Source organism: Gigantopelta aegis, chromosome 9, assembly GCF_016097555.1.
Source record: "Gigantopelta aegis isolate Gae_Host chromosome 9, Gae_host_genome, whole genome shotgun sequence".
NCBI lineage: Eukaryota > Metazoa > Mollusca > Gastropoda > Neomphalida > Peltospiridae > Gigantopelta > Gigantopelta aegis.
Window position 1 is genome coordinate 15584404 of NC_054707.1, and position 26447 is coordinate 15610850.

At 38.7% G+C, this 26447-nt stretch overlaps 1 protein-coding gene across 1 annotated transcript in view; it reads right to left on the reverse strand.

Moving 5' to 3' along the window:
• LOC121381388 overlaps positions 1 to 26447 on the reverse strand; it is a 71217-nt gene extending 44770 nt beyond the window's left edge. The window contains exons 1-4 of the mRNA XM_041510676.1: positions 26439 to 26447; positions 15451 to 15525; positions 10156 to 10273; positions 1411 to 1537 (exon numbers count right to left, since the gene is read on the reverse strand). Coding sequence (XP_041366610.1) covers positions 1411 to 1537; positions 10156 to 10273; positions 15451 to 15522 — 317 coding nt within the window. The 5' untranslated portion in view covers positions 15523 to 15525; positions 26439 to 26447. The remainder of the gene's footprint in view (positions 1 to 1410; positions 1538 to 10155; positions 10274 to 15450; positions 15526 to 26438) is intronic.

Here is a 26447-nt window from a genome sequence, read left to right on the forward strand (position 1 = left end):
TCATTATTGGTTACCCCGGTTGAGAACCACTCATGTCAATCAGGCTCTGGGTCTCGCTTCCGTCTCGGCATTTTATTTATATCGACTGGAAGCGGTGCGTGCGTTCAATCAATTTTTACATTAGTTTAGATGAGAGCGTCTAGACTGCGTGCGATGCGTGCGTCTACCAAATGCATGCGGTCAGCCACAATGCAATAATCGTATATGGTGTAAATGCCCAAAACGCAAACCGCAGACGCATCCAACATATTAGCTCGAGTAACCTCTAGCCCTCCCGTTATTGATATCAATAAGGGGAGGGTTAGGGGTGACTCGAGCTACCAACATATATGACCCTTTAGATTTTACAAGAACTGGGTTTATATGTTATTGTAGGTGCGTATGCAGGGGGAACATTTTCTCTTTTTTCAAAACATTTTTCAGGAGACTCCCGTCACCGTATAAACTTCGCTCGTCATAATCTTCATTTCACCCTTCTAAATTTCTGCACCCGTGTCTGTATTATTCCAGTGTGAATTTGACTTACAGATCCACAATAATTCCAGTTGTTTGACAGTGTTTTCGCCATCTGAGTTCTCCTTTTTTTCTGATCCATACCCCGATACCGCGGGTCTCGAAACAACGTCAAATCGACAGACCTTAGTTTCGAAACGCTATCCAAAGTGTTTCTGGTCATCCTGGTGTTTCTAATTCACGAAATTCATTTTTGATATTTTTAAAAATGCACGTACCTCTGAAAAGTAACGGTTATGGATACGAGCTCTAGTGTATTTGTTTAAGGGCGTTTCCCCGTTACAACGTCACAGACTCTTGTTTCCAAATGTGACACACGTTTGTATAATAATCAGTCTTAGGGTCCATTTTCACGAGTTGAAACTAGGGTCTGCCACTTTAATAAAGCTTATTCGACTACGACTGGAATATCAAAGGCTGTCATGTCTATAAAAATGTGCATATAAAGATAATTTTGGCTAATGGAAGACAACGTGTCGAAATTACCAAATGTTTGACATCCTAGTAAATAAATGTACTCCAATGGTGTCGTTAAACAAAATAAACTGTAACTCTGTAACAGTAAAGTTAAAGGTTTTTGGGTTGCTGTTTAACAACACAACTAGACCACATTGATTTAATAATCATCGGCTATAATTGGATGTCAAACATGGTAATTATGACATATTCTTAAAGAAGAAGCCCACATCATTTTCCACTAACAGGACAGCACATACCACGGTCTTTGATATACCAGTCGTTGTGCACTGGCTGGAACGAGAAATAACCCAATGGGCCCATAGATGGGGATTGAACCCCTAGACTGAACACGAATCAGGTTATCGCTTTACCACTGGTCTACGCCCGCCCGCCCCCCCCCCCCCCAGTAACCGTAAAGGACATCGTGACGTCACTCACGCGCCCCCACTCTTGAGGTTGATTCCTCCACCGGACAGGTAGGCACAGCCGAAGTGCTTGAAGCTGATGCACGAGTGTTTCGAGTATGCGTCCATTGCCGCGGTGTAGATGGGATACCGGGAAGCCGCTGAAACGAATAAACATAACAAGCATCAATATGTTGAAGATTATACAGTCAAACGTCGATATCTTGATGTTGAAAGGACCAAACAAAACAGCTCGAGAAATAAGTGTTGAACGCCGATGAAACAAACATAACAAGCATCAATATGTTGAAAATTATACAGTCAAATGTCGATATCTCAATGTTGAAAGGACCGAACAAAACAGCTCGAGAAATAAGTGTTGAACGTCGTTGAAACAAATAAACATAAGCATCAATATGTTGAAGATTATACGGTCAAACGTCGATATCTCGATGTTGAAAGGACTGAACGTTGTATACTCAACATTGTATACTCAGCATTGTTACATAAGGACCAGTGGAGAGCTTTTGATCAGTTTTCATCACAGATGATTTATAAACGTTGATTGAGTAACTTCTGACCAGTGTTAACAATGAACAAAAATAAAGCTTTGTATTGTTTTGTAAAACCAAAACCAAATGTATTCTGTACGGTACCATAAATAATTATGCTAAAATATATATTCGATCTTAATTAAGTGTGTTGAGTATATTTCCTAGTACATATATAACAAATAAACGTTACATATAGAACTAAAGTAAATATTTTATAAATATCTATTTAATGATGCATGGGCGGATCCAAGGGGGGGGACCAGGGGGACGCGTCCCCCCCAAAAATTGTTCAAGTGCCCTCAAAATGTCCAAGTGCCCTTTTTGTTTGTAGAATTTTTTTTTTTTTAAGTTAACAATAATTATATTGTAGATAAATGAAATCAAGATTTTCGTGTACATGCGCAAGCTTGCAGATATGTGTCTGTGTTATTGAGTCTCAATGGGGCCCCATTGAGGTTCTAACGCGAGTGACGCCAATTTACTTCATTATTGCTAGTATATTATGACGTAGAACTGTAGGAATTCATATTAATTGTAAATATCAAAACTTGTAGTAAGGTGCCCTTTTGACGAGTCAATGTGCCCTTCTTTTTTGGTCCCCCCCCCCCTAAAAATATTTCCTGGATCCGCCCATGTGATGCTCTACCTAATTTAGCATTTACTTGTTTCTGCTCTCATTGATGTACAAGGTGGTGTTTACTTTTGAAATTAAAAGAAAGATGTCAGTAAACAGGTGATTTGTGTACTTTATTGGAACAGACTATAAAACATTTTGATCAACGTGTCAATTTTATCTCAGATGACGGTTTACCCATACCCCTTTCCAAAACAAAATATTTGTAGACATTTCTCAGTAACTTTTTGAGCAAAACTGTCAAGAACCATTCTGAGTGTGTGATCTATCATACCAGTATTAAAGGTGATATGTATTAAAGGAGCTATCTCCAAGTTGCATAATGACAGCTATTGCAAATCATGTTTTACAATTAAATTTTCCTTTAAAATTTAAAGATTACACCTTCAACAATATGCCCATAAATGATTCTAACAAAATAATTTTATCTACTAGTAAAAAATACATTTTTATTGGAGAATTTTTATCACAAACAGATGCTCACATATAACTATGATATAGCACTTTTAAGTGGTTGCAAGATGTGTAAATTTCTTATGTCCTTATATTGAATTTATATTCACTAAATGAATGAAAGAATGTTTAACGACAATATTCACTAAATATGCTGATAATAATATATGCTGCAATTCAAAATACTCAGTTAACTTGCAGTTTTAACTTAAAAGTTGTTTAAGGATCAATGAAACTGACACATCAACAATTGTTATAGTCTGTTCCAATAAAATGCACAAATCACCTGTTTATCGACATCTTTCTTTTAAATTTCAAGAGTAAACACCACCTTGTACATCAATAAGAGCCCAAACAATTAAATGCTAAATTAGGTAGACTATCATTAAATAGATATTTATAAAATATTTACCTGTTAGTTTAATATGAAAGAAATAATCGACGAAAATCATTTTTAATCTATTTCCGACACTACTTTAGGTTGAAGAATATACAGTTAAACGTCAGTATCTCGAGATTACGATGGTTAGAGATAAGTATAATAATTGTTAGTTTAAATTATACCAGCTATTCCTGGACTTCGAAATACCCTGGACTCCCGAGATAACGATGGTCGTGATACACACACGAACAACCACACACATACACACACTGGTCAAATCATGCCCGTATGCCCACATATATACCTAAAATGCATATATATATATATATATATATATATATGTATATGTATATACTGACACTTTGAACACGCAATTTGGTTTTAATGTGACACTAAAACAAAATATTTAATGTATATCTATGAATGTATTACTATAATATGCTAAGCTATATTCCCGCATGTTAACGTGGGTTTCCGAGTTTACAACAAGGATCTTTTCATCTAATTAACACAAAATATGGAAACTCAAAATGTGATGTAACACTGAAAATGTGTGCAGTATGTTCACAATAATTTTCATGAGCAAACTACATACGTAGGATGCATAAAAGGCAAATATGATTGCTGGATAAGTCAGTGTGAAACAATGTCACGACTCGGCAATGATCAGAGGGAGCGTTCATTAGGAATACTGACTGGTGGAATTTCGCAACAGCGGGAAGCTAGGCATTTTTAAGTGCACTCTTCAACAATTTGAAGGTCGAGCGATATAACCTGACTGAACGTTTCCGTGACTATCCTCAACCAGGCCAATGAATGAATGTTTAACGACACCCCAGCACGAAAAATACATCGGCTATTGGACGTCAAACTATGGTAATGCAAATAAATAAAGTGAAGATCAACATCAATATAAAAATTCAAGATTTAAATAAAAACAGTGTAAAGAACTGTGCAAAAATACAAATATCACAGATAGATACTGACTTTTACTGAAAATCTCAATTGTATCAATTGTGCTGTATTGGTCATTCTCAAAGAGAATGTTACACCCCTGCACCACGGTGAGGTTACAGCACGCGCAGGGGCAACCAGGCCAACTTTCTGTTACAACTCGGAGACAAGACCGAGAAAGGAGAAACTATCAACGTAACCGCTTCTTATCAGCTGCTGAGTCGTGGCATTGTTTCACACCAACTTATCCAATAATCAATCTGTGCCTATTATGCGTCCAAGGTATGCTGTTTGCACGTGCAAAGTATTGTGAACATACTGCACATATTTTCAGCTTTACACCAAATTGTGAGTTTCACATTTTGTGATAATTGCATGAAAAGATCCTCGTCATAAACTCAGGAACCCATTTTTTAGATTCTATACCACACCCCCTCCATACGTTTTCACGATATCCATTATGGAACCCGCTTGATTCGAACATGCTCATTTGGGGCCAAAATGAACATCAAATGACTGAATGAATGAATGAATGAATGTTTAACGACACCCCAGCACGAAAAATACATCGGCTATTGGGTGTCAAACTATGGTAATGCAAATAAATAAAATGATGATCAACATCAATATAAAAATTCAAGGTTTAAATAAAAACAGTGTAAAGAACTGTGCAAAAATACAAATACAAACATCACAGAATTTTACGGATACTGAATTTTACTCTAAACTTCAATTTGTGCTGTATTGGCCATTCTCAAAGAGAATGTTACACCCCTGCACCACGGTGAGGTTACAGCACGCGCACCTTACCTTCTGATGCATTCAGTCATTTGATCCCCTGCGTGTGCTGTAACCTCACCGTGGTGCAGGGGTGTAACATTCTCTTTGAGAATGGCCAATACAGCACAAATCCCCTTGTTTTCATCGAGATACAATTGAAATTTTGAGTAAAAGTCAGTATCTATCTGTGATATTTGTATTTTTGCACAGTTCTTTACACTGTTTTTATTTAAATCTTGAATTTTATATTGATGTTGATCATCACTTTATGTTTTTTTGTGTTTTTTTGTGTTTGTTTTTTTAAACCAAATGGTTTATTGAACAAAGTAAAACTATTAATATAATTAAAATATAAAATGTAAATATCGTAATATTTCATAAGTAGGAAAATAACCGGGTATGATGAGATCATGAAATGTGAGGATTTCCCGGTTTTTTTGCAATTGCGTATACATTGTTTTGGAAAACTGAGGAGTGAACTATAATCTATATTACATATAATGGCGACTATATACTCTGTTTAACAGACTAAACCATGGTTTTAATAATGCATGGTTAAGCCTGGTTCACGTAACATCTGTAAAACATTGCAGACAGGTATTATGAGAACATGATAACATACAGTCTGCGACGGATCCGGAAAGTCGAGACATGTGGGAACGTAGTGTCTGTAGCCTGTTACAGATTTTACGACAGGGCTTCTAGATTATGGTAGCCCCACTCCCATGGCTAGTGATATTCAATGTTGGGCTAGTGAATAACTACTATTGCCATGCCCGACGGCTAGTGAATTTTTGTGTGTCAAATGCTGCCGTTAAGTCTATTTTGTAAATATGAATATCCTGCCCCTACCACCACCACTCAATGTTAGTGTTTTTAAGCTCTATCTCCCTCTTTAAATATGAATATCCTGCCCCTACCACCACCACCCAATGTTAGTGTTTTTAAGCTCTATCTCCCTCTTTAAATATGAATATCCTGCCCCTACCACCACCACCCAATGTTAGTGTTTTTAAGCTCTATCTACCTCTTTAAATATGAATATCCTGCCCCTACCACCACCACCCAATGTTAGTGTTTTTAAGCTCTATCTCCCTCTTTAAATATGAATATCCTGCCCCTACCACCACCACCACTCAATGTTAGTGTTTTTAAGCTCTATCTCCCTCTTTAAATATGAATATCCTGCCCCTACCACCACCACTCAATGTTAGTGTTTTTAAGCTCTATCTCCCTCTTTAAATATGAATATCCTGCCCCTACCACCACCACCCAATGTTAGTGTTTTTAAGCTCTATCTCCCTCTTTAAATATGAATATCCTGCCCCTACCACCACCACCCAATGTTAGTGTTTTTAAGCTCTATCTACCTCTTTAAATATGAATATCCTGCCCCTACCACCACCACTCAATGTTAGTGTTTTTAAGCTCTATCTCCCTCTTTAAATATGAATATCCTGCCCCTACCACCACCATCCAATGTTAGTGTTTTTAAGCTCTATCTCCCTCTTTAAATATGAATATCCTGCCCCTACCACCACCACCACTCAATGTTAGTGTTTTTAAGCTCTATCTCCCTCTTTAAATATGAATATCCTGCCCCTACTACCACCACTCAATGTTAGTGTTTTTTTAGCTCTATCTCCCTCTTTAAATATGAATATCCTGCCCCTACCACCACCACTCAATGTTAGTGTTTTTAAGCTGTATCTCCCTCTTTAAATATGAATATCCTGCCCCTACCACCACCACCCAAAGTTAGTGTTTTTAAGCTCTATCTCCCTCTTTAAATATGAATATCCTGCCCCTACCACCACCACTCAATGTTAGTGTTTTTAAGCTCTATCTCCCTCTTTAAATATGAATATCCTGCCCCTACCACCACCACTCAATGTTAGTGTTTTTAAGCTCTATCTCCCTCTTTAAATATGAATATCCTGCCCCTACAACCACCACCCAATGTTAGTATTTTTAAGCTCTATCTCCCTCTTTAAATATGAATATCCTGCCCCTACCACCACCACCACCACCACTCAATGTTAGTGTTTTTAAGCTCTATCTCCCTCTTTAAATATGAATATCCTGCCCCTACCACCACCACTCAATGTTAGTGTTTTTAAGCTCTATCTCCCTCTTTAAATATGAATATCCTGCCCCTACCACCACCACCCAATGTTAGTGTTTTTAAGCTCTATCTCCCTCTTTAAATATGAATATCCTGTCCCTACCACCACCACCCAATGTTAGTGTTTTTAAGCTCTATCTACCTCTTTAAATATGAATATCCTGCCCCTACCACCACCACTCAATGTTAGTGTTTTTAAGCTCTATCTCCCTCTTTAAATATGAATATCCTGCCCCTACCACCACCATCCAATGTTAGTGTTTTTAAGCTCTATCTCCCTCTTTAAATATGAATATCCTGCCCCTACCACCACCACCACTCAATGTTAGTGTTTTTAAGCTCTATCTCCCTCTTTAAATATGAATATCCTGCCCCTACTACCACCACTCAATGTTTGTGTTTTTTTAGCTCTATCTCCCTCTTTAAATATGAATATCCTGCCCCTACCACCACCACTCAATGTTAGTGTTTTTAAGCTCTATCTCCCTCTTTAAATATGAATATCCTGCCCCTACCACCACCACCCAAAGTTAGTGTTTTTAAGCTCTATCTCCCTCTTTAAATATGAATATCCTGCCCCTACCACCACCACTCAATGTTAGTGTTTTTAAGCTCTATCTCCCTCTTTAAATATGAATATCCTGCCCCTACCACCACCACTCAATGTTAGTGTTTTTAAGCTCTATCTCCCTCTTTAAATATGAATATCCTGCCCCTACAACCACCACCCAATGTTAGTATTTTTAAGCTCTATCTCCCTCTTTAAATATGAATATCCTGCCCCTACCACCACCACCACCACCACTCAATGTTAGTGTTTTTAAGCTCTATCTCCCTCTTTAAATATGAATATCCTGCCCCTACCACCACCACTCAATGTTAGTGTTTTTAAGCTCTATCTCCCTCTTTAAATATGAATATCCTGCCCCTACCACCACCACCACTCAATGTTAGTGTTTTTAAGCTCTATCTCCCTCTTTAAATATGAATATCCTGCCCCTACCACCACTCAATGTTAGTGTTTTTAAGCTCTATCTCCCTCTTTAAATATGAATATCCTGCCCCTACCACCACCACTCAATGTTAGTGTTTTTAAGCTCTATCTCCCTCTTTAAATATGAATATCCTGCCCCTACCACCACCACCACTCAATGTTAGTGTTTTTAAGCTCTATCTCCCTCTTTAAATATGAATATCCTGCCCCTACCACCACCACCACCACCACTCAATGTTAGTGTTTTTAAGCTCTATCTCCCTCTTTAAATATGAATATCCTGCCTCTACCACCACCATCCAATGTTAGTGTTTTTAAGCTCTATCTCCCTCTTTAAATATGAATATCCTGCCCCTACCACCACCACCACTCAATGTTAGTGTTTTTAAGCTCTATCTCCCTCTTTAAATATGAATATCCTGCCCCTACCACCACCACCACTCAATGTTAGTGTTTTTTAGCTCTATCTCCCTCTTTAAATATGAATATCCTGCCCCTACCACCACCATCCAATGTTAGTGTTTTTAAGCTCTATCTCCCTCTTTAAATATGAATATCCTGCCCCTACCACCACCACCACTCAATGTTAGTGTTTTTAAGCTCTATCTCCCTCTTTAAATATGAATATCCTGCCCCTACCACCACCACTCAATGTTAGTGTTTTTAAGCTCTATCTCCCTCTTTAAATATGAATATCCTGCCCCTACCACCACCACCACCACCACTCAATGTTAGTGTTTTTAAGCTCTATTTCCCTCTTTAAATATGAATATCCTGCCCCTACCACCACCACCACCACCACTCAATGTAAGTGTTTTTAAGCTCTATCTCCCTCTTTAAATATGAATATCCTGCCCCTACCACCACCATCCAATGTTAGTGTTTTTAAGCTCTATCTCCCTCTTTAAATATGAATATCCTGCCCCTACCACCACCACTCAATGTTAGTGTTTTTAAGCTCTATCTCCCTCTTTAAATATGAATATCCTGCCCCTACCACCACCACCACCACCACTCAATGTTAGTGTTTTTAAGCTCTATTTCCCTCTTTAAATATGAATATCCTGCCCCTACCACCACCACCACTCAATGTTAGTGTTTTTAAGCTCTATCTCCCTCTTTAAATATGAATATCCTGCCCCTACCACCACCACCACCACCACTCAATGTAAGTGTTTTTAAGCTCTATCTCCCTCTTTAAATATGAATATCCTGCCCCTACCACCACCATCCAATGTTAGTGTTTTTAAGCTCTATCTCCCTCTTTAAATATGAATATCCTGCCCCTACCACCACCATCCAATGTTAGTGTTTTTAAGCTCTATCTCCCTCTTTAAATATGAATATCCTGCCCCTACCACCACCATCCAATGTTAGTGTTTTTAAGCTCTATCTCCCTCTTTAAATATGAATATCCTGCCCCTACCGCCACCACTCAATGTTAGTGTTTTTAAGCTCTATCTCCCTCTTTAAATATGAATATCCTGCCCCTACCACCACCACTCAATGTTAGTGTTTTTAAGCTATATCTCCCTCTTTAAATATGAATATCCTGCCCCTACCACCACCACTCAATGTTAGTGTTTTTAAGCTGTATCTCCCTCTTTAAATACGAATATCCTGCCCCTACCACCACCACTCAATGTTAGTGTTTTTAAGCTCTATCTCCCTCTTTAAATAGGAATATCCTGCCCCTACCCCCACCACTCAATGTTGTTGTTTTTTTGTTGTTGTTTTTAAATAGTTTATTGCCCCAGAAATATGTTATGATAGTGTCAGGGTAATCATCACTTTATTTGTTTGCATTACCATAGTTTGACATCCAATAGCCAATGTATTTTTCGTGCTGGGGTGTCGTTAAACATTCATTCATTCAGAAGGTGAGGCTTATGATTATACATACGAAGTGCTGCGTCGTAGCAGTATGGCACAACTCCATTGGGCCATCTCTTCCAGGCTACTTCCGTGCCAATCGTCAGCCTCTTTCTGAGATGTCCTTCAGTATCATTGTATGGAATATCCTGAGCAATAAAACAGTGTTTGGTTAAATTATAACTATTGTGCGGAACCAGTCTATATGTATCATTGTGTCGAATATCCTAAACAGTAAAACAGTGTTTGGTTAAATTATAACTAATTGTGCGGAACCAGTCTATAAGTTTCATAGTGTCGAATGTTCTGAGTAATAAAACAGTGTTTTGATTAAATTGTAACTAGCTGTGTGAAACCAGTCTATAACTAAGTATCACTGTGTTCGAACACTTATTTTATGAGTGCTCTAAAGTTACAGTTCTATGGAAAATAGTAGAAGAATGGGCATTAAAAAGGTGAAAAATGTCAATTGGATAAAAACATGGTTTTATTTGGTATCATAACAAAAAAGCATTGTTTTATTAATTGGTTGGTTATTAATATAAAGTATTAAATATATATAGAACGAAATTACAAAAGATCCTATTAAATAAAAACGCAATGCTAAGATTCATTATTGATAAAATACAGATTGAAAAATACATATATTGTAAAAATTGCCTATATAAAGACGTTGATGATCGTTGGGAACCTTGGCAGCAGTTCTTCAAACAAGTTGTATAAATTCATGTATAAACTTGTTAATAACAAAATATACGAATATGCTAATAAGCATACTTTTATGCAAAATATCGCCAGTTCGGAAAATGTACCTCGACTTTCTGTAATTTCTTTTCTTTTTAAGATTTCATTGATCTTATTTATCTCACTCTTTATTTCTATTTCTAGTACTCTTTTTCCTACTCTCCAGAATATTTCCCCTTCAGTTATGTGAGGTTTTTGCATTGCTAATATCCCGTTTTACAGTATCATGTTAAGCCTATTTGTTTCATCTTAATATTCAATACTATGCATGTGTGCATATGTCTCGCGCCCTTTGTGTTCCCTTTCGTTTATCTTCGGCTTCATCCCTGTTACTCCACACGTCCGTGTCTGTCTGTCTGTCTGTCTCTCTCTCTCTCTCTCTCTCTCTCTCTCTCTCTCTCTCTCTCTCTCTCTCTCTCTCTCTCTCTCTCTCTCTCTCTCTCTCACACACACACACACACACACACACACACACGCACATTCATGTGTATACATATATTATTTAATAAGTGCATTATATACGAGTGAAAAGCTTTAATTATGTATCGTTTATGTATATACAATAATACCATGTACAGCAATGATTCAAGGCGCCAACCTTGACCTTGCTTATGTTTCTGGGGATAATAATTTTTTAAAAACATATCACTGTGTCGAATATCCTGAGCAACACAACAGTGTTTTGATTAAATCATATCTAGCTGTGCGGAACCAATCTATTATAAGTATCATTGTGTGGAATATCCTGGCGAACAGAAAATGAATAACTTTTCATATTCACTTTCATTCACATTATTTATTTGTTTTGCTTATATATATATAACGTAGGGGTACCTGAAACATTAATGTTAATATCAACTATTAGACCGAACATAAGTTTTGACCACAGACATCCTAGTAAAGAACGTTCAGGTCTGTTTATCAACACACCGAAACACATTCCATAGTTTGTACGTGCATAACGCAGTTGCCCCGTACACGTGCGTGGGTCTCATTCTCGATTTTGACAATTTCCAGGAAGGTCGATTTATCACTGTGGAACATTATTTCTGTCAATCTTTTTAATTATGTTGATCGTACAGTTGTTATGGTTTTGTTTTTAGTCATTTTTATTGTTTGAATTTGCGATTTACTGATAAAGAAACACGTCAACTTTCAAATTTCACTTCTGACCCCAATCGTCTTTCAAGATCTTTGGTGGTCATAAAACCTACTGTAATACTGAAATACCGGTTGTAATGTTTGCCTAATTAATTCACTATTATCATATAACCATTCCCCACAGCTGATATACCTTACAATTTTGGCAATTATAAATTCTTATTAGAGTTCCCCTACTTATTTTAAGAGTATATATATATATATATATATATATATATACACAGTTAAATCCCGTTGGCTCGAACCCCGTCGGTGCTCGAAAAATGTTCGACCCATCGGGTAGTTCGACCGAACCATCGGTCAACATCGCACATTTCCGTAACATCAGTTAGAAAGTTGAATTAGATACAAATTGCGTAATACACGTAAATGCACTGAAATCAAATAAATAAATGGCAAATTCTCAATCTGTATTTACATGAATTTATTACTAAACAATTTGAATACTTCAACAATAAAAAACGCAGCACTGGCCACTTTTCAGAAATGTAGTCCTTTTCAAAGAAGCGCTTTATGCTGAGGCCCGTTTGTGCACTAATTGTTTGATTGGTATCACGGTTCATTTAACAGTTGCAGTAACACTAGCTGTACTTGAAAGATCATTACCGATTGTCGCTTAACAAACAACATGACAAGTGTGGTGACAAAAGGTTTGCATGGCTAGTGTTGCGATTCCCCGATTCATCTATGTTTGCGTCGTTAAATAAAACATTTCTTTCTTTCTTTTTATAGTTCGTTCCGCCTAAATAATTAATCCGAAGGTTATAATAACCAACTGCGCAAGCGCAGCAATTGTTAGTCCTGTTTGGCGGTTTACCATAAGGCCAGAAAAAAAAAATGGTCATCGTCCCCGCCCGTACCTGACAAATGCGCCCGCCCCTGAAATTATTTTATTTTTTAGTTTGTTAAAAACTGTTTAAAATGCGTCGAGATAGCAGCAATTCAACTTTCGTAAGCACCGTAACGGGTTAAACTATCACCAGGTCCATCTGGCGACCAGTGAAGGAACTACAACATCCAGGCGCATGCGCTGTTGACTGCTACTCCTGATCTCCAGGGTTTTATAAAGTTTTTCACAGAAAAAACAAAAACCTACCCCCTCCACCCCCCCCCCCCCCCCCCACCCTGATTTGTGTGATCAAAAGGGCGATCACCAACTCTTTTTTTTTATTTGGCCTAATTTGATGGATCACCAGTTCGAGGGAAATATAGCTATTAACATAGATGGGACCGACAATTTAGTTCGAGCGAAGGCTTATAGTCGACCCTGGACGTATTCGACCCTTCAGCAGTTAATATAAGGGTTTACCGAACAAAAAACTCGGGACTTCGTTGTTGGTTCGAACGTTGCGGTGTCTTCGACCCTTCCGAGGTCGAACCAACGAGATTCTACTGTGTGTATATATATATATATATATATATATATATATATATATATATTCTGAATCTGTCCAGTTTTAATAATCATTCAGCAACATATCGGTTGTTCTATAAACAGGCCCATAGCCAGGGGGGTGCGACGGGTGCGAACGTACCCAACCCTACCACCCCACACCCCACCCCGTGAGAATTGGAGTTCCGCCCAAAAATGTATAATTATTTTTATTTCCTATTATAAGTATTTTAACGTTTACCCTAACAGATGGTTGTATTAAATGCTAGTTTATTCGAAACCATTATTGGAAACTCGCCCTCTGATAATATTTGGCTCGTCTCTGTAGAAGCTCAAATATTCCTTTCAGCGTTGGGAAATTTCCGTAAATATTTTTTGGCCTAAAATGGTACATGTGTTACACGAATGCTGTTACAAGACGTCGTTATGGGTATATTCAATTGAGAACCAGTCTATCAAGTAAGTAATAATTGTGGCGCGCTATTTTGTCGACTCACAAACTACGACTATCATGGGACGACCTGAGCAAAGAGAGCGAAGCAAAAATCGCGCAGCCAAGAGCTGCCAAACAATAGACGCATTTCTTACGAAAAAGAAAAAAGTATAATATAACTGGTCAATAAAATAAATACGTTTACGAAATATCTTGATCAATTACGATCACCCAAAAAATAATAAAATGCCAGTTAAATATGGCTACTGACTTTGATGCGTTCGGCGAATTGCTTTTTATATTGCATGTTGTTTAGAGATTAATTTCTTTAACAGCTGACATTGCGTTCTCAACTCAAACCGTGTCTGGCATATGATTGATACCGGTACTGTAAATATGTTTAACATGTCATACATTTCATTCTGTCTTGAATAAAGTAATTGGTGGAACTTCGACTGCAATACCCTTGTCGAATTAACAGTCAAGAGGAAGCAACTGACTTAAATATTATTCACGAAAGCGATTCCGATGCCGTCAGTACACCAAATAGTAAACGAAAGCTATGCCCAAAACCAAAATTTAAACACATTGGTGAGGTCTGTTTTACCATGCGCGCGTTTAGTGATTCCATTGTTATTTTTCTAGATTCCTGTTTTCACAAACTATGAATCCTTGTCTGCTAATGATAACATTATACTCATCATACAGCCCCTCACAGGCGTACGGGCTCCAATTTTTCTGGGGGTGGAGGGGGGAGGGGAGCCTGAGTTTTGCCCGAATTTAAAGGTTTTTTTTTTTTAATGCCTGTATTCTCGACATTGAACCCTCGACGAATGAAGATGGGGAAAACTTTTTTTTAATTAAACTGATCACTAGTCGTTCCAAATATGTTTTTCAACAAAATACTTGAACATAAGGGTGACATTAAATTTCACGACTGATGAGTTGGACATGCATGATGGGATCAGACATAAAGTATATATTGGCGTATTATCATACAATAGTGTACGAGATGTACCCATTATGTAAGCATATGCATGTTCCATATATTTACGTTTCTTCTACCCATACACATAAGCAATATACTTAATTAAGTACATTATTCAATGTTAACGGTTTTACAGTAATGTAACAAGACGACGTGTCACACATTTAATGTAGTTCAAGTTTACTGCTGCTGTTGAAGTCTTATAAAAAAAATGTACGCGCTTCGACCTCGAAATACCTGAAATACAATATAAAAACCCCATTACAAATAGCTCCAGAATGCACCTCTGAGCATTTACATTTAACAATTTTCCGGGGAAGCATGCCCCCAAACCCCGCTAGACCTCTCGCGCCCTTTGGGCTCTAGATTCGGGTGCCTTCGGCAACCATGATATAAATTTAGTTCCACTCAATATCTCAACGCCCCCCCCCCCCCCCCCGCAAATATGGCTGGCTATGGGCCTGATAAAACAATAACTTCCCCGACCACAATGCGTCCACCACACCCCATTCCACACCCCACACCCCAAAAAAACCCCCAAAAACCCATGAATTAATAGGAAGCCACATAATATAACTTTTCACAATAAATGTCAGATGGTACAAACCTTGTCTTGACAGGAGTATATTTCAAGAGAAACAACCCACAGAAGAACGGAAAATAATATCTTGAGTTCCATTTTCTGAAATTAAATTCAAAACGGATTCATTTAATGTTCGTGTCTATTTTCCGATGATATTCAAGTACGTAGGGTTGGGCACACACTTCAGCTATTTTGGTATTTTAAAAACTATTGTTCTGTAGGTTGTGTGTACTGTGGTCGATGTGGGGAACAGAAAGCCAACTAAAGCCCAAAACAAACAGAAATTGGACCTGGGTTTTGTGGCGCTGTCAGTATATAGCGCATATTCTATGTCGTCTGCTGCCAGATCTGTAGTTCGCGCCAGCACAGACGCGATGTGTTTCGTTACATTCGACCCAGTGCGTTTGTTTCTTTACTGGTACCATGCTCGCCAGACCCAGACGCAGAAACCGCTCCGCTGTATTTTGGGCGTTTCGAGACGTTGTCAAACAGTTCGACCGCAACTTTCCGCGTTTTAAATCCATCTTTTAAACTTCAAATACCTAGTGTTGTCACTATTGCATCCACGCATTCCTTACTGTTATGTTTATATCAGGTGGTCATATGTTACTTAATTCTAAAACAATAAAGTTGGGGTGACCATTTAATTGGCCGTGACATATGTTACAAAACAAATTACATTTTGGTGACGTCATTCCATCAAACACTAGCGGACAAAGCTTAGAAGTCGAGTTTAATATTATGCCACTGAAGTATCGCCGTAACCTTCAACATCTTAACTACCATCTCAAAATGCATTCTCTTAAACTAGACCATCCAATTCAGGAGCTCACACCTATAATAGCTAAACCAGGGCAGTTATTTAAAACCAACCGGAACCTTAATGACTCTTTCCCCACTAAAGCTAGCAAAATAGAAATTGAAGTAGGAATAGATAACACACCAGTGGCATTATACCATGTCAATCAGCCAGTAGATTGCCACACACCTTATCTAATTAAAAAAGCTACCGATACAACTCCATTTCCACCCTTTAAGAAAAATCCTGTTCGAAGCCGCAGCTAATGAAAACTACCCCGAGCACATCCACATTTACACAGATGGCTCTAAAAATCCAGATAACGGTAGGATTGGCTTTGCAGTAGTAGAAGAAAAACTATCCAGACATTCTAAACTTGCTAAAATTAATATGCTAGGCTGTCAGATAACAAGAAAAAATAATAACTTAAAGCTATATTCCACTTCGTCCAGTCCACCAAGCCTAAACTTTAGAAGCTACCACCACCTTGCCCCGCTAGCGTTAAACTGACACGGAGCAGCGACCCTACATTTGAATATGCACTCCAACTCGGTTGATTGCGGGCGGGATGGGGAACGGTAGCAACCTCAATGGGCTCCTGACACCTTAAAATAAATGAGAAAAGTCGTCGTAGCGCAAGACAATAACCAAATGAAGAACTTGGCTCGGGCACTGTAATCGACACCAGCTCTAACGACCCTCTCGTGGAGTGGGGAATAGATGCAGAGTCCTGGGCCAATTGGGTATTGCTTATAACACCGCCCGCCCGTACGTCTCTCGGATGGAGGAGCGACCCTAAGCACTCGACCTCGATTATGCACTCCAGCACGGAGGACCAACGGCGGATTTGTTAACAAGCAATTTAATGACGTATGACTACAATTACAAATACAGGTTTTTTTCTGGTTTTTTCTTTCTTTCTTTTTATTTTTTTATTTTTCCACACGTAACACCGTCCCACCTGTACACCTCTAAGCACTCGACCTCGATTATGCACTCCACTCCGGGGGTCAACGGTAGAATGGTTAACAAAAGCAATCGAATTAGTGACGGATGACCGTAACTACAAAAAACTGGTTCAACAAAGGCCATGGTTTGTGCTATCCTGCCTGTGGGAAGCGCAAATAAAAGATCCCTTGCCTGTCGTAAAAGAGTAGTTTATGTGGTGACAGCGGGTTTCCTCTAAAAACAGTGTCAGAATGACCATATGTTTGACGCCCAATAGCCGATGATAAGAAATGATATGTTAATCACTAGGCTTTTTAACCAATACCTACACTATAAGAGAACACCCTTCAAATTAGATAGCTAGGCTAATATAATCCCCCCCTCTCCTTGTATTCCATTATAATCCAAGGATAGGGGGATGGGTGGCTTTGATTAGCCGTTGGTTTACACTAGAGTAGGAACTTAGGACATTAGGAACAACCTTAACACTAAACTAGGGTTTTACAAACAGACTGCCCGCACAACCGCAACAGTATATAGGGTAAACTGACTAATGATAACAATGCATCCGCCCACAATTAATGGCCCAGCACGTACTCTAATAAGGAGCTGGGCAAAAGAAAACCGGCTCCGTGTGCACAATTGCAATGCACCTAGGGGAAGCTGGACAAAAGAATACCGGCCTCCCCTAACCCAATCCCAAATACTTGCTGCTGGTGGACTACTTGGGCACTTGGTGACTGAAGAGGAGGACGCCTTCAAGACGACAAGACCAACAAAACAAAAAACCCGGGACAACATCAAGGCGCCTTACCTACCGGTGTATATACACAAATTGCACGCGTCTCCCCTGGGTTGTCATGTCACAGGAAACCTAGGGAGACACCCCAGGTCTAATTAACGAGATACTCTCGACTCACTAAAATCAAAACCTATGTTAGCTCTTGATCTTTCTCTTTTTGATCGACCGCTCAAAATTGCGCCAAATTTCCTTAATCAAAATTGCGCAGCTTTTCTCTTTGGCGATTTTTTTTCCTTCAAAATTCCATAACACCACTACCTACCCACCCCGCCTGTTACCGACCACGGTCGGGCTGCTGGTGCTCCCTTGCACCTGCCAGTGCAGGCGGTCCCTCCTCCTTCCCACCCCCACCTTTCCTGTCTTGTGCGCTACAACAGCTTGCTCTGGATGTGCACGTAAAGCCTTATGACCTGACCTGACCCGGTGACGTCAGACACGATCAACTATTAAATGACCACCAAAGACGAGTTCAGATAGTCTGACGAAGTTCACTGTAGGATTAGGTAATTTATAATAGTCTGGCCAATTTCACTGCAGCATCAGGTAGCCTATGATAGTCTGACGAATTTCACTGCAGCATCAGGTAGGCTGTGATAGTCTGACGAATTTCACTGCAGCAATAAGTAGCCTTTGATAGTCTGGCGAATTTCACTGCAGCATTAAGTAGCCTATGATAGTCTGCCGAATTTTACTACAGCATTAAGTAGCCTGTGATAGTCTGACGAATTTCACTGCAGCATTAGGTAGCCTGTGATAGTCTGACGAATTTCACTGCAGCATTAGGTAGCCTATCATAGTCTGACGAATTTCACTGCAACATCAGGTAGGCTGTGATAGTCTGACGACTTTCACTGCAGCATTAGGTAGCCTATGATAGTCTGAAGAATCTCACTGCAGCATCAGGTAGGCTGTGATAGTCTGACGAATTTCACTGCAGCATTAAGTAGCCTATTATAGTCTGACGAACTTCACTGCAGCATCAGGTAGCCTGTGATAGTCTGACGAAGTTTACTGCAGCATTAAGTAGCCTATGATAATCTGATGAATTTCACTGCAGCATTAGGTAGCCTGTGATAGTCTGACGAATTTCAATGCAGCATTAGGTAGCCTGTGGTAGTTTTGCGAATTTCACAGAAGCATTAAGTCGCCTGTGATAATGTGACGAATTTCACTGCAGCATTAAGTAGCCTATGATAGTCTGACGAATTTCACTGCAGCATCAGGTAGGCTGTGATAGTCTGACGAATTTCACTGCAGCAATAAGTAGCCTTTGATAGTCTGGCGAATTTCACTGCAGCATTAAGTAGCCTATGATAGTCTGACAGTAATCTTAAAAGTGGCTAAAATTCAGGTATTTAAAACTGAAAAAGTTACCGTGGAATTGCACTTCAGCCCATTATATTACACATTAAACACTTGTACCATTTTCTGGAGTTGTTTTCTTTACCGTGAGAGGTGAATACAAGACACAGTCACCTTATCAGATAATAATTTCTCGTGAACGTTTTTTTGGGGTTGGTGGGTTTTGTTTTGTTTTTGTTGTTTTTGTTGTTTTTGTTTGGGGGCGGGAGGGGTATCTTTTCTTTCTTTTTTTTGTAAATACTTTAAAGCATATACATGTACTTATATAGTGTCAGTTTAACATCTATAATATAATATGCAAGGTCGATTTAACAGTGTTCAACGTTCTGACCCCTTATCTTCTTTTAATCTGTACTGCCGTCAGCCTTCTTAGTACATACCCCATGCCGCACTTCGCAAGGATCTTTTTGTACTCATCACCAATCGACAACCGTACACACATCGTGCAAAATAGTATGTGTAAAGATGAATGAATGAATAAATGTTTAACGACACCCCAGCACGAAAAATACATCGGCTATTGGGTTTTAAACTATGGTAAATGCAAAAATGTTTGATGATCAACATCAATATAAAAATTCAGCAGTTAAATTAAAACACAGTGTAAAGAACTGTGCAAAAAATTAAAATGTCACAGATATATAAAATTAAAATTTAAAGTAAAAGTCAGTATCGCGTAAAAATTGTAAAACAAATTCTGGATGGAAACGAAATGATTCCATCACATTTCTTTGTCCAAATAAATCTTTTCAAGTTCCTGACAAATGCTTACACTCCACCAAAATGTGTCGCACCGTCAGAAGACACCGACAGTGCTCACACTGAGGTGGAGGATCTTTCTTCAAGAGAAATGAATGGGTCAAGTAAGTATGACCGATGCGGGCACGAAACAAGATTACCTCATCCTTCCTGCACTATCTATAGGAGGACTGCCACTCTCACTGCATTTTCTATAGGACTGGCACTCTCCCAAGACCGGCTTGATGGCGTGCAAAGATGAATTCCATAAATTCAACTGCAATGGAGGCCGTCACTTTTGTCATCTAACGTAAAACAAATGGCTGCGGGCTGGTTATCTACACCCCTGTGCGTGCTGTAACCTCACCGTGGTGCAGGGGTGTAACATTCTCTTTGAGAATGGTCAATACAGCACAAATCTCCTTGTTTTCTTTGGGATACAATTACAATTTTGAATAAAAGTCAGAATCTATCTGTGATATTTGTATTTTTGCCCAGTTCTTTACACTGTGATTTTATTTAACTCTTGAATTTTTATATTGATGTTGCACATCACTGTATTTGTTTTTATTCACTATAGTTTGACACCCAATAGCCGATGTATTTTTCGTGCTGGGGTGTCGTTAAACATTAATTCATTCATTCACGGTTATCTACACGGAAGTCACGGATTACATCATACACTGTACTGTGTGGTTTGACAATAAACTGTTATTCGTTCACACACGGGGCGGGACGTAGCCCACTGGTAAAGCGCTCGCTTGACGCGTGGTCGGTCTAGGATCGATCCCTGTCAGTGGGCCCATTGGGTTATTTCTCATTCCAGCCAGTACATCGCGACTGGTATATCAAAGGCCGTGGTATGTGCTATTCTGTTTGTGGGATGGTGCATATAAATGATCCTTGCTACCAATGGAAAAATATAGTGACCATATGTTTGACATCCAATAGCCGATGATTAATAAATCAATTTGCTCTAGTGGTGTCGTTAAATAAAACAAACAAACGTTTTTCTTCCATTCGTTCATACACGAAATGTCTATGTAATATACTATATTTAAACTTAAAATTAGATAAATATTTCATATTTTAAAAAATAATAATGGAGTTATTCGTCCGTGTTTTCTTTTGTTTTGTTCTATTCTGTTTAGTTGGTTTTGTTTGAGGTGATATGTTTCGGTTGTTTGTTTTGTTTCTGGTTAGTTTTTGTTTTCTTTTGTTTAGTTGTTTTTCGTTTCGGGGTGTGTGTGTGTGTGTGTGTGTGTGTGTGTGTGTGTGTGTGTGTGTGTGAGTGCGTGCGTGCGCGCGTGTGTGTGGATTTTTGTGTGGGTTTTATAAGGGGGATGGGGTGAGTGAATTTATTTCCGAATGTATTTTTTTACATGCACTTCTTTAAAGTTACGCCATTGTCGAACATTTCGCGGCACATTACGGTTTTCTCACGGCACACTGGCCTAGTGCGTAGTGGCCTACATTGTGGAGATTTTACTGTCATTCAATCGAGCAGTCTGCGCCACTCGCGCGGTTTACCACCACAAAGAAATAGGAAATAAATAACTGACGAGAGTTTTGTTCAAAGCGATATGCTACAGGCTGGTGAGTCTCATCAGCAATCTATCTAATTTGTCTGGTGACACACAGACTAACGCGACATATGGCGGGCCGTTATTAATGTCCGAGGATCTGGTCAACACAAACGTATCTCATATAGTTATTGAATCATACTGGAAACCAATGTTATCAGATATGAATGGTGCTTTTGTTACTGAGGTTGTATTGCACATGTGTCCTATGTCTAAAAACTATTTATTATAAAACATTTTTGTCACTGACAAAGGAATTGGTATGTATATGGCAGTATATATATCTTTTAGTACATATCAAATTAATACCCTAAACATAAGTTAAAAAGGAGTCATTTTACGTGTAAATTTTGTATATACTTCAAGAAAAACCAGGAAAATGCACCTAGGGATATCAAAATATGCTCGAGATAAGCCTCGTACTCAAGATTAGCATGCTCGAGATAATAGTGTTTAGTTTCGTAACATTACATGGGAAAACTGTCTGGACCGGCATTGGACTTCGATATATATTGGGTACTCGAGTTTACAGAGGTCGAGATAACGAAGTTTGACTGTAATAGGAACAATTTGTTAGTAAACGGCTATCGTTACACTGGAGCAAATTCTCAAATTCGGGCAAACATTATAGAGATTTTCGGGGGAAATGTGCTAACCTGAGACCTTTTTTTCACGTATTTGCATCATTCTACCCGTAAAATTAGTTGTAATCCAAGTAAAAAAAATGTATAGTGATTCGTTTCCATCCCTATATAGCTGTTTTGCAATAATGCTAATATGAATAAACGTTGTTATTCAGATTCGGTCATTTTCGTTTCATGCGGGCAAAAACCAGCCTACCCCTCTACAAAAATGGGAGTCCATACGCATATGGTTACATGTGTTGGTTCAGTAACAGTATGCTTTTTATAATTATTTTTCAGGTAGAGGATGGTTTTATTTTGTATGTACTGTGTTATGATTTTATTTTGACATAGCTGGTTGTGATCCACACAGGATGAAATCATTCACCATCAGTCTGCTTTGCCCATTATAACATGTGTTGTTAATATTCTCAATTCAATTCAATTCTTTATTAGCTTTAAGTTTTACAACTCATCAGCATATATACAAAACATAATACAAAACAAATATATATATATATATATATATATATATATATATATATATATATATATATATATATATATATATATATATATACATGTGCACAAAAATGGTGGGTATGGTTTTCTTAAAAGTAATTAGGGATACTAAATAATAATAATAAAAGGTTTTTCTTACTGTAATAGCTGATCTCTAATTTTGTTTGCTTGTACTAGATATTTTCATAGGTTATTAAGTTCTTTTTTGTTACTTGTAGTTAACAACTGTATAAATAGAATATAATATAGTATATAGTATAGTAAAATATAGTATCATTTGTTTGAACAAACGTGCCTTGTTCACTATATGACTGCGAAAAGGTCGGACTAAATTATTAAGAAAGCGTTTCACCAAATCAGTGGGAAATAATGAATGAATGAATGAATGAATGAATGAAAGTTTAATGAATGAATGAATGTTTAACGACACCCCAGCACGAAAAATAAAAATAAATCAGTGGGAAGTGTTTGACCAATTCGTTGAGACTTGTTTGACCAAATGATTGGAAAGCGTGCATGTCATCACAGCTGTACGTATTCTAATGAGCTCTGTCCGGTGTTAGTTTTGATTTAGTCTGTGAATGGCAGTCCTCTTTTAGCGATGCAATAGGGGTGAAATCTTCAATAAAGGAGTTCCTCTGGAGTGGCTGTCCTCCTATAGACGAGGCACTAGACAGAGATTCGTGGAATAAACCTTACTTAGCCAAATGATGCCCATTCGACTCTGCATGGTGCAGAGATCCGGCCCTGATCACGTATTTCTGTTTTGTCGTTCAGATGTGACCAAATGGCTGGGCGAGTGTTTGACCAAATGGTTGGGCAAGTGTTTGACCAAATGGCTGGGCGAGTGTTTGACTAAATGGCTGGGCGAGTGTTTGACCAAATGGCTGGGCAAGTGTTTGACCGAATGGCTGGGCAAGTGTTTGATCAAATGGCTGTGCGAGTGTTTGACCAAATGACTGGGCAAGTGTTTGACCAAATGGCTGGTTTCACAGAGTGACTGTACTAAAACGATTTAACACACTGTGTTAAACTACTTACCGTTTATAGGCGAAGTGATGTAGGACAAGAGGAACCCAGGGCTTCTAGAATTTTTATAAAATCCAGTAGCTATGGGATCAGTGATTTCAAACATTTACTAGCCACGATCAGGCCCGTAGGAACGACTGAGGGAGTGTGTGTGTGTGTGGGGGGGGGGGGGGGGCACTGACGGATCGCGTACAAATTCTATATCAGATTTTGTGCCCCCACCCCCTCCCGGTCCCTACGGGCCTGACGATTAAAAATTCACTAGCCCTACTTTACATTAAGTTAATACATTTTTACCAAATAATAGTAATAATCTGATATGTCACCTAAAGAGGGAGATAGAGCTTAAATCACTAACGTTGGGGGGTTGAGGTGGGGGCAGGATATTGATATAAAATTTACAAAATAGATTTAACTGCAACATTTGACACAAAAAATCACTATCCGTCGGACATAGCAACAGTAATTATTTCCTAGCCCAACATTGAATATCACTAGCCATGGGAGTGGGGCTACCATAATCAAGAAGCCCTTGGAACCGTTTCAACAGCGTGAATCTGACCGGGTTTGTTAAAGTGTAATTGGTCAAAAATAAAACCGATAGCAGACAGTCAAATTAAACAGACGTAAACAAGGACAGACCGGCAGTAGTACAGCGGTTTCTGCACAGTATAGTCAGTTAGTTGAGAGTGTGTTTTGTTTAACGACACAACTAGAACACATTGCTCTATTAATCATCGGCTTTTGGGTGTCAAACATTTGGTAAGTCTTAGATATTAAAACAAACCGCTATATATTTTCATTAGTAGCGAAGGATCTTTTATTTGCATCATTCCACAGACAGGATAGCACATATCACGGCATTTGATATACCAGTCGTGGTGCATTAGCTGGAACGAGAAATAGCCAAATGGGTCCACCGACGGGGATCGATCCTAGACCGATCTTGCATCAGACCAACACTAAATGAAATAGAGTTACGTCACGTCCCCAATTTGCGTCAAAAGCAAACTTAGTTGGCGTGTAAATCCATAATGAATAGCGTTAAAACTCGAATCAAGACGTATTATTAAGTTTTAAACAAATACCAACTCGCATAACTAAAAACTTTTTTTAACAAATGACCATCAAATTCCATAGGTAAAATATTCCTTTTTGATGATACGTGCATCTCTATCTTTAGTCTAGGTGTGTACTGCATTGTCGTAAGAGGACCAGTTGCCGTGAGAAACTGGGAAGCGTTCAGTGAGACCAAGCAAAAAATCGTCCGCTAGACCGGTTTAAGCGATTCACGGTAAACCAAATGGCCATGTCGGGAACCAATCATAAAGTTCGCTAACATTTGTGAAACGTTAACTGGTTGAACTTGGGGCAGCTTTAAGCCTGTCCTGGACGGACGAGCCGGCGAAAGCCGACTGTCACCTGCGCCCATGGCAGGCGTGCGCTACAGCAGCTTGTTCTGGATGTGCACGTTAAACCCTATGTTCTGTCGTGTCCAGGTTTAAGATCAGTTCGCCGTGTGTCGGTAACCCTTGCTAAACTTTTTTTTTTTAAACTGAATCACCACTTCGGGAACTAGTTGAAATAGTTCGCAAACGTTTAGCGAGAAACTGATAACAGGACATAGACTTGAGAATTGAATGTCGTTTCCGAATGTATATATAGAGAATAATACATGAGTGCCCGTTAGATATCATTTATCTCACAACGAGTTGTTTTAAAATGTATCTAACGAGCAAAAGCGATTTTGATACGTTTTTAAACAACAAGTTGTGAGATAAATGGTATTTAACGGACACGAATGTATTATTCTATTTCTTACATATCCTCATAAACCAGGTTTTAAGCAAATTTTAACATCTTTTTCGACTAAAAGTTATTTACAGCCCTTGTACTTGTAGCTGATTTACGCGTCACAAATACATGAATGTCAGGTTAACTATACGTCAGTCTAATCGATTTCCATCGTGTAGTTTTTTTTTAGTTGTATGGCATTGGTGACCTGGTCATCACCTAGGAGCAGCTAGTCGTATGTCTTGAAATTGTGTGTTAACAACCAGGTGTAACCAAAAATAAGCGGCGGGACGTAACCCAGTGGTAAAGTGTTCGCTTGATGCGCGGTCGGTAAGGGATCGATCGCCGTCAGTGGGCCCATTGGGTTATTTCTCTATCCAGCCAGTGCACCATGACTGGTATATCAAAGGTCATGGTATGTGCTAACCTGTATGTGGGATGGTGCATATAAAAGATCCCTTGCTGCTAATCGAAAAGAGTAGCCCATGAAGTGGCAACAGCGGATTCCTCTTTATATCTGTGTGGTCCTTAACAATATGTCTGACGCCATATAACCGTAAATAAAATGTGTTGAGTGCGTCGTTAAATAAAACATTTCTTTCTTTTTCTTTCCAAAAATAACGCATGGTGTTCTCACCAACGGGTCTGTCAGAATTATATTTACAAAGTATATTGCAAATAATGAGAAACATTTTTGGATGAAACTACCAAAATGAGTTTAGTGCGTGTGCTTTTTGTCTCAAAGATAATTGTAGATACAAGCTAACATGTGTAACGATCACATAATATATAAACAACTAAGCAAAACTTACCAATGGGGG